General features: G+C 42.8%; 2 protein-coding genes across 5 annotated transcripts in view; one reads left to right on the top strand and one right to left on the bottom strand.

Annotated features, from left to right (window-relative positions):
- Positions 1-4,755, top strand: part of RAB14 (RAB14, member RAS oncogene family) — a 29,722-nt gene extending 24,967 nt beyond the window's left edge. The window contains exons 6-8 of the mRNA XM_077769960.1: positions 861-948; positions 1,298-1,328; positions 2,126-4,755. Of these exons, the coding sequence (XP_077626086.1) occupies positions 861-948; positions 1,298-1,328; positions 2,126-2,303 (297 nt within the window). The 3' untranslated portion in view covers positions 2,304-4,755. The remainder of the gene's footprint in view (positions 1-860; positions 949-1,297; positions 1,329-2,125) is intronic.
- A 1,322-nt stretch (positions 4,756-6,077) lies between these two features.
- Positions 6,078-9,768, bottom strand: part of CNTRL (centriolin) — an 80,652-nt gene continuing 76,961 nt past the window's right edge. For all 4 annotated transcript variants that reach the window (XM_077769953.1, XM_077769954.1, XM_077769956.1 and 1 more), the window contains 3 exons: positions 8,004-8,210; positions 6,747-6,821; positions 6,078-6,501 (listed from right to left, as the gene is read on the bottom strand). In XM_077769953.1, coding sequence (XP_077626079.1) covers positions 6,478-6,501; positions 6,747-6,821; positions 8,004-8,210 — 306 coding nt within the window. In that variant the 3' untranslated portion in view covers positions 6,078-6,477. The remainder of the gene's footprint in view (positions 6,502-6,746; positions 6,822-8,003; positions 8,211-9,768) is intronic.

Genomic DNA, 9,768 nt, shown 5'->3' with positions numbered 1-9,768 from the left:
TGTTATCGGTTGCTACAGACTTAGTCCTGCCTAGGGCTACTGCCTAGGACGGTATTTGAAGGTCACAGTTAGGGTTTTCTGCCTGGATTCTAATGTCTTCCTCCCACTGACTCACTAAGTGAACTGTGACAAATCCCTTTGCCTTATTTGAGCATTCATTTCNTGTTATCGGTTGCTACAGACTTAGTCCTGCCTAGGGCTACTGCCTAGGACGGTATTTGAAGGTCACAGTTAGGGTTTTCTGCCTGGATTCTAATGTCTTCCTCCCACTGACTCACTAAGTGAACTGTGACAAATCCCTTTGCCTTATTTGAGCATTCATTTCCTTACCTATAGCCTGAAGGAATTGAACCTAGTAGTTTAACTTTTTAAGGATCCTAGAAACTTTTGAAAATCTGATGAAAACCATGAGCATTCTCTCCCAGGGAATGTCCTCATTTATAGCATTTTGTGCTTAGTATCAGTGCATTCACAGATCCCTGGAGCTTGTCCACGGCCCTGTTTGTAGTCTTACTTAGATAAATCATAACCTTTGGCCTAGACCAGATGTGCTTCATGGACTGTTTTGTTTTTGAACAGCTTGCAAGCTAAGAATGGACTTCATAAACCGGAAGAACCTACTCATTGCCCTTTATAGACAATTTGTCAGCCCAGGGCCTAGATAATTGCTGAGATCCCTCTTAATAGTACTGACTGCGTGATTTTTCATATCTGTCTGCTGGATGAGATTGCTCGTACTTGGGTGTCCTTTTTCGTCCCCTGTGTTTTTTCTCTCAAGGTCTTTAGGCATCAGAATTTTCATGGTTGACTTTAAATGGTTGCTTTTATTTTAAGATGTCTTTCTTTTGGTCACAAATTAGGTAATAATTCTCATAGGAAATAAAGCCGATTTGGAGGCCCAGAGAGATGTTACATATGAAGAAGCCAAACAGTTTGCTGAAGAAAATGGTGGGTTTTTTAAAAAGATTTTTAATGGCTTTTTGGGTTATACATAGAATTTCTAAGGAAGGGTGGGATTTTGATACTGCAGATTATTTGACTTTTTTTTTTTTTAATGCCAACTGCTTACAACTCCAGAATGAGGAAATAAAGTGTTTGTATTTGACATTCATGTTATTCATGTTGAGGGTAGTGCAAGTATTTATTGGCAAATATAAAGATTCCCCCCATCTCAAACTAATGTACTGTTGGAATACTAATAGCTGATGGGGAAACTTTTATTCAAGTCTTTTTGAACATAATGCCCTTGTGAGTTAATTTGAAATGTCTTAATTGTAAGTCTGAATTTTATTTTTAGGCTTATTGTTCCTTGAAGCAAGTGCAAAAACGTAAGTATGGCTAAAATTAATCATTTTCAGTTATGTTCAGTTACATTCAAACTTCTCAGAGTAGAACCATACATATGGAAAATGTATTCTATTATATTTGCATATAATAATGCTATGGGAGAAGAATAGTAAGCTGGTATCCCTTTGCTTCCTGTTTTACTTTCGAAAGTAGTATTTCTTGTACTTTATCTAAAAGATTGTACCTTGATTATTCCCATTGGTAATCCAGGTTAATAAATGAAGTTGTGTTAGCATTTCAAAAGTGTTTGACTTTCACAATTGAGGTTGAGTTTGGCATCTAGGACTCAAGCTTGGTTAATCTGTTCATTTAATACTGATTAAGAAACATGACCTAAGGAAACGATGTCTAAGAATAATCAGAAGCATAATTAATTTTCTAATTATTCCATGTCCATTATTGAACCCCAGGACTCCCATCTTTATTCATTAAGTCAAATATCTCTTGCAGTGGTGAGAAGCGAGCCCCTTTTTGTTTAGCTTCATCTGCATTGTTAGTATTAAGAGAACTGAAGTGTGAACATGGCCGAGCATGAATGTATATTACCATCGCATGATAAAAACAGTATAGTTGGTGCTTGGCTAATCAGACCATACAAATCCTGGGATCCTGTTCTACATGTTTTGAGATACTTGTTTCTGTTTGGAATACCTTCTTATAATTACTATCTTCATTATTATTCTATTATGTAGTAATATATAACATTTGGTAAAAGTATAATGTCTTATCTTTTGTGGAAAACTGTGATTCTCGAATAAGGTTGTCAATTGCCTCTTAGGGGAGAGAATGTAGAAGATGCTTTCCTTGAAGCTGCCAAGAAAATCTATCAGAACATTCAGGACGGAAGCCTGGATCTGAATGCTGCCGAGTCTGGTGTACAACACAAACCTTCAGCCCCGCAGGGAGGCCGGCTAACCAGTGAACCCCAACCCCAGAGAGAAGGATGTGGCTGCTAGTGACCTCTTTGCCGTAGCTCCCATTTGACCTTTCACCTCTGTCTGTTGGAAGCAGTACTTTTTACTGCCTCATTGTCTTCTGTACATCTTACTGGGTTTAATTAAAAAAAAAAAAAGAAAAAACTCTGTTGTAAAAACAGTTTAACACAATACTAAACTGCTAAACAACTAGATGTAATCAGGTTATCAAAGGCAAGTAGAGTAATAAATCTCTCCTGCATGGTAAATCTAGACTTTTTTTTCCCCTTGATTGTCCTCGTGATAGGTATGTCACCAGTACATGATTTAAACTGAGCACTGATGCTGGACTTAAATGATTTTTATCCTTCCCTCTTTTTGGCAAGGCTTTGTCTTACTGTATGGTTTAATTTGATTATATCTTAAGCCTTTCTCCCCATCTTTACCTGTTCAAGTATGTCTGTTGTAACCAATAAGTTTATTGCTGTGAAATGACTTCTGATGATAGAGAATGGGCTCTATAACTGCTTTTGTTTTGTTTTTGTTGGATAAATTTCCTGTTGTGTGGGTGGCATTTTTCTCGTGGAGGTTTGCTTCTGTCTTGGCCTTGCACAGGGAAATACCCACTTCTCTTTTCTCTTGTGCTTAATTAATAGCTTTATCTTTTTTTTATTTTTACACCATTTTATCCTTTTCTCTTTAGCAGAAAGTAAATATGTATAAAATTTGAAGGAACCGAACTAACAATACATTCTGTGTATATTATTTTAATGAAGAAAATAAATTGATTACTGGCTTTGGAACAGTATAAAATACCAGTTTGTACAGTATGACCTATATGTGACCATGTTACTCCCTTCCATCTCACACAAGGAAATAGACACAACTGCAGCTCACAGGTAATACTGGCTCCGCCCTCTGGTGCTGGCAGTGTTTGGGGACACGATGCTGGAAAGAGCTCCTGGCACGAGAGGATTAACACTAGCAGACTCTTCCATCTTTGCACTGTGGCTTACCTGCTGAATTTCTTAACTGTTCTTGTGCAATCGACAATGTGCTAACCTGCTTTTCTCTTTGTAAACGTTTTGCATTACAGGCTGCATTTCTTGCCTTACTGTATAGAAAAAGAAAAAAGGCTGGGTTTATTATTGCACATTTTAAGCTTTTATACCTTTATCTTCTTGGAATGGTGAGATTGTGTACTGGACAGTCAGAACCGCAGGTCTGCTGTTAAGGGATTTTAAATTGTGCATTTTTAACACTACAGTGAAGTAATTTAAGATATCCCTTGTGTTCTTAGTATAAGGGGCTTTTTTTATGTCATGTTGGCATAAATTGTTTTGTAAAAGGGAAAGTGTTTCTAACTGTGTTTCAGTGTTTGTGCGACGAGGACAAGTAAGTTACTTCTTTGCACTGGGTGGTTTGTCCACCGAGAGAATACTGTGTTGCAAGGGAAGCCGTCTCTTCGGACAACAGACTCCTGTTTTACCAGGTTCTTTACTTCTTCTGATTGACTTCTGATCGAGTTTATGGTTCAGACTGAGAACTGAGGTTATTTGAAGTAGGATAAGTAAACCTTAGTGTGTTATATAAAATCACTCAGCTCAACTGCCGTGTTTAAAATACACATTTCAAATCCCTCTTTACAGACACTAAAGTAAAAATAAACAGTACGACTTTCTGGGTTGTAAACATGTGATAGTACTGGAGTATTGTATAGTCAATGTTAAATAAAAGCCAAAACTGGAATGTGCAGAAAATAGGATTGGGTTAATTTGTGGACTCATCTTTATTTTTGTCTTTGTTGAACTTTTTTAAAAACAAGCTTCCTGAAGTAGATCGGTATATTCTGTTAAAGACTTACGGTGACCCATTTTGCTTACCCCGTTGCTTCACAAGGGACTTGCCCAGGGACCATGACCTGCTGGTGTGTGTATATATTTACAAAAACAAAACCACCCACCTACCCATTGGGATATACGGTAGCAATCAGAGACTAAAGACTGCGGCTTGTCGAGGTGCAGTGCCCTGGTTCCCAAAGTTAGTTACAGTGGGTCTTCTTGTTTTTGTGACAGGATTTATTCAGACTGCTGTACTCTTCATTTGATGTAACAAAATGCTATTAATCTAAATATTTGTAAATAAAGTACCTGTATCTAGATTAAATTAAAATGGTTTGCATTATTTTCTGAATTATAATAGGATTTCGTATTTTCTTCAGGCAAACAATTATCTGGCAGAAGTTGTCAGTTTTTATTGCAGAATTGTCCTTGTTGTATAGAGGGGTCTATGTATATAACATAAATCCACGTCACTCCGTAATTGACCTACACTTTCATCCTTGTGTTCGGATCACACTTGCAGTGTGTTGACTTTTTTCAGTGTGAGATCAGCACCCTTGGTGCCTGAATAGTGTTCTCCCTTGACTGTGCTCGGGGCCAAATTCTGTTATTTGCATGTGTAAACCCCCTGTAATAAACTTGGGTGCTCAAAACCAGAAGAGAAAATTGTCATATTGTAACACACATGTGCCAGACACTGGGCAAGTACACTTTGGAGAGTGAAGTTCTTGTAACCGTTAATCCAGGAGAGCTTACTACTTGTGTGGTCACCCGCTTCTCTGGGTTACCTGCTAACCGTGCGCCTGTGAGGAGGCCCTTGATTAGTAACTGGTGCTCAGTACTCTTCATGGATTAGATGTTCCAGTATGATGTCAAGTGTTTTTCAAGGATAATAAAGTGTGTGATGCAGTAGCCTTGATTAAAAAAATTTTTTATTTGGTGGTAACGTTCACATAATACTAGAGGCAGTGGAGTTTCTGTAGAAAGCTGTCTTTTGGAACCAGGTGTTTGACTTCATACATTAATTACCTCACCTAATTCCAGACTGTAGTTCTGAGAACTTGTTTGCTCTCATATCCATTGTTTCAAGTGTGATCTTTTTACAGAGATGTGGTTCAATTCACTTCTTAAGCAGAACATGGGAATAGAGAGGGTGCAAGTGGCAGTTTAGAAAGAAGATATTTTACCCTATTGAGCACAGGCACAGAACGGAAAAATGTGTCCCTGAAGGATTTCACTAAAATTGTGCAGAGGCCTGACTTAAGCATTTTGCGAAGACTCCTGAAAATGAAATAAGAATGTAATTACAAGACACCACCAAATCCATTTTTATTTTGGAAGTACATGCCTTTTAGAACTTTCTAAGTGTTAATAAATTTTATGCCACTTTCATTTGTCTTCATTGTACCTATATTTAGCCCTTATCTTCACTGGTCCAGGTCTGGCAGAACACCCTGGGCGTACAAACCTCCGTGAGCGGTGAGGGTTTACTGCACTGTTCTGTACTGTCCTGCTTCAGAAGCTGTCTACGGGCCCAGAAAAGTCCTTGGCAGTATTTTAAAACCTAATCTGTAACGTGTAGTTTCGTACTTCACTTAACCATGAGAGCGAGTCTGTTGCCATGTGGTCTTTTGTGACGGTAGCTGCTAATCTTGTTCTTAAATAATGTATTTGTAGATCATGGAGTTGAGCCATTAAATATAGTAGTTCAAAACCTTAAAAGCCTGAACACAATTTGAATTTACCACTGGATCAGATTCTACTAAATTTCCACCAAAGAATATTTTTGGTTGAGAAAAAGCACCTGAAGTGTAGTTTTATGACAGAGTTCCACGCGGTGCGTGCTCCCTGACAGCTACATCACACTTCAGGCAAAAGATGGGAAACCATTTGAAAGACGGCCGGTTCCGTGGGGAGTTCAGGTAGAAGTTTGATGGCTTTACTGTAGATCTATGAAATGTAAAGTCAGATGGCAGACTATTTTATCTTTTATTTTCATATGAAAATAGATTCTAAGCAAAATCCAAAAATAAAATTTGACACTATAAATGAAGGGCTGGAGTACAGTTTTTTCTCTTTGCAGCTACAATTTCACCAGTTTATAGCTTCAAATTTGCAATTATAATCAGCACTAGTCTTAAGGCAACACATTTCAAAGATAAGAAAACAAACCCCTCAGCCGTCGAGGACCCTGGTTGAAACCGTACACGGCGATTCCCTTGTGTACACGTGGTTTACAGAGGCCCCGGCGTTGGCGATGCAGGTGGAATAAGCCGGGGAGGTGCAGCGTCCGCACTCACTGGCTCTGGATAAAAACCGAGTGGCACTGCAGTGGTGAAGTGAGGTAGCACGGAAGGGATCTCAGATGGGCTTCCTCACCTGGCCCACCGGCTCTCTCCCTGCAGTAAGACAAAAGGGATGAATTCATACAACGGCAAGTAGTGACGGGACCAAGTGACAGCACAATGGCTAATGGGTAAAATGCATATTTGAGCACCTCTTTGGGAAAATGTTTTGAGATGAACCGCTGTATAAACTACCCAACCGTAAAGGTAAAAGCTTACTTAAGACTGTACGGCAAGACAGAATTGAAGATCTTGCAACTGAAAATGGTAGTTAAAAGAACTGTGTACTATGTACCTACCCGCGAGCCGGAAGCTGGTGACTTTGGGTGACTGCCTGGAAGTTGTGACGGACCTTGTAGAACGTGAAAGGAGCTCTGGAAAGGGAGATGAAATCACTGGGCTCAGAAGCCAGCCCCTAACTCCAGCCCAGTTCAGGCTTTCATCCCACACACCTGGATTATGACCCCAGACTCCACAATAATTCTAACAATCTCCCCACCCGCCCCCCTCGACCCCGATGTGCCTCTAACACTTCTGTTCCTCTCCTGGATCCGAATTCAGAGCACCTCAACCCCTGGGGCCACCGCCATGAGCTGACAACGGAGCTCGGCGCCCAAACCCCTACGCACTCATCTACGGGGCTCTGGGCTGTCTTCCCTCTAAAGCTACCTTCCCAACACTCGGTGCCTTGGACTCTTTCTCAAGGCCTCATAGTTCTGGCCTGGACCTGACTTGGTCCCACCACAGGGGTTAAGGGAATCCTATTCAAATCCGGGCTTTGCTGCTGCAGAGCTGTGTGCCCAGGAAACAGGCAACCGTTTCTGAATGTTCCTTGAGGCACAGTCATACCCTATACTGCTCTGCAGTGGTGACACATGAGCCCTGAAGTCCTGGTTTCATCTTTTGCCGGGACATCATTTTTCATCTCAAGCCCCTTCTTTATCTATGTAGATACTTCCTAGCTCCTAGGATGCAAAGGCTACATGAACTAATACATGTAAAGTGCTTAGTACATGCATTCAGTAGGTGCTCAAAAGTGGTAGTTACCTATGTCTGACTAATTCCAAGAGTGTATTTCATGTTCCTCCTAAACTATCAGTGACTTTGTCTACATCCCACACAGAATGCCTTCGTGACCTTCAGGGGTTTTAAAGACCCTGCGCTAAGAGGCCCAAGTTCACACCTTTGCTGAGGAGGAAGAGCGGGCACACGCCTGTCATCCTTCCCCAAGACAGAGGGAGACAGACGAGGGCTCGGTCTGGCCTCACAGCCTGAATGCTCTACTGACGGAGCAGAGACCATCACAGACTTCTCCATGGCCCCAATGGCCTCCAGGTCTAGGCTCTTCCCTAGGCCGACACCTTATCCTCTCTGTCCACCAACCAACCGACTCTAGTTTTCTCGGACCATTTATGAAATAGCAAATCTTTCATAAGACAAGTTTTCCAGAGACTCGGAGGTGGCATTCATGTCATTCTGAGGCTCCCCTGTGTAGACTCTGGACCCCAAAGCTTTCAGAGACTCTCTGCATATTTCAGAACGGAGCCTCCTCTTACCTGGTCCGCTCCAGGCTGACCGTCCTCAGCAAGGGAAGACTCTGTCTGCGACAGACTGGGTGACGCCGTGGAGTCTCCGGAGGTGCTGGTGACCAGTTCCCCCAGAGCATCGACCTGCCTCCTCAGGCTGTGTAAGGTGCCCTCTGTCTGCCGTTTGCCCTTAATTAACACTTCTGCTTGCTTGGACATACAGTGTCGAAGCTGGGCCTGAAAGCGTTAATGGTGAAGCTTAGCGTTTTATACAGGAGCCGCGTACCCGAACTCTTAGTAGCTTCCTCATGCTTAACACCTGACAGGCAAATCTGATTATTATAAAGTAGGAACGGCTGCTGAAACTGCCCTTGTCCTTAAGAAGAAAGATGCAGGAGGGCGCTGGGGGCTACTGTTGGTGTGTGTAAAACTTGTACAATTCAGCGTGGACATTAACTAGGCCTGTTTTTTTTTTTTTTTGGATGTTTATTTTGAGAGAGAGAGTGGGGGGTGTGCAGAAAGACAGGGAGAATCTTGAGCAGGCTCTGTGCCCAGCACTGAGCCCCACATGGGGCGGCTCGATCCCACAACCCTGGCATCATGACCTGAGCCAAAATGAAGAGTCAGACGCTTAACTGAGTCACCCAGGCGCCCCTACCTGAGCCTTCTGCTCAGCCTGTTCTCTGCACGGTAACGACGCTTGGAATTCCTGCATCCCTGGCCTCCCCGTTAAATTATCACCTCATCTCTCTCTTTTCCGCCCAGACTTGGCAGAAGATGGGTTTATACTTGACATCTTCAGTGTCTCTCACGGCAAGTTCAATCCTCAGCCCCGCAACTACTTGCCGGCGTGCGCCTGTGCTGCTTCCTCAGGATTCTCTCCAAGGCCACCACAGTACTAACACAGCTTTCTGTGACCAAGGAATGTCCGGCATCTGTGCTGTCCGGTATCGTAGCACTAGCCACATGTGGCTACTGAGTCACCTCAAGTGTGACAACTGAAGAACTCAATTTTTAAGCTGATTTAATTATAATTAAGTGGCCACACGTGACTGGAGGCTAGCGGACATCAAGGACCTCCACTCCCTCGACACGGTCCACGGCTCCCTCTCAGCCCTGCTGTATAAGCAGCTATTCTCCAAAGACACACCCTGTCCTCTCGTTCTCTCTCCCTCCCATTTCCTAACTCCCACCTATACCCCTGACCCCCAAATCTTTAGGTCAACACTGACCACTAAATCCTAGACTCGCCAGCTACCTATGGAGTGAGTGGCCCTGGATGTCTCACAGGCCTCAGACTCTGCATGTTCTGAGCCAAACAACTTCCTGTCTGACCCCACACCTACTTTTACGGTATTCCCAGGCTTTCCCCCAGCCACTGGCCCGCGTTTTGGTTCATCCCCGCTTCTCTATTTTCTGTTCCAATTACTCGGGTTCTGGTTAAGAACTACAATTCCTGGTTTTGAATGCTGACCCTGCCACTTACTTACTGTGTGATGCCAACCTCTCTGAGCTGCGACCACGTAGTCTAGAAAACTGCTGATGCTGTCACGGAGGGAACAGCAGCAGTGAGTGAAGGTAAGCAACCTCCCCTACTCTCCTCAACACACCAGGCATCTCATACTGTATTGTTTTAAAGGGCGACCTTGTGGGGCACCTGAGTGGTTCAGCCAGTTAAGCGTCTGACTGTCGATTTTGGCTCGGGTCATGGTTTCCGGGTCGTGGGATCGAGCCCAGCATCGGGCTCTGTGCTGAGCGTGGAGCCTGCTTAAGATTCTCTCTTTCGCCCTCTGCC

Source organism: Crocuta crocuta, unplaced genomic scaffold, assembly GCF_008692635.1.
Source record: "Crocuta crocuta isolate KB4526 unplaced genomic scaffold, BGI_CrCroc_1.0 scaffold95, whole genome shotgun sequence".
NCBI lineage: Eukaryota > Metazoa > Chordata > Mammalia > Carnivora > Hyaenidae > Crocuta > Crocuta crocuta.
The sequence above is the reverse complement of the archived record's forward strand: the minus strand, read 5'-3'. Positions and strand labels throughout refer to the sequence as shown.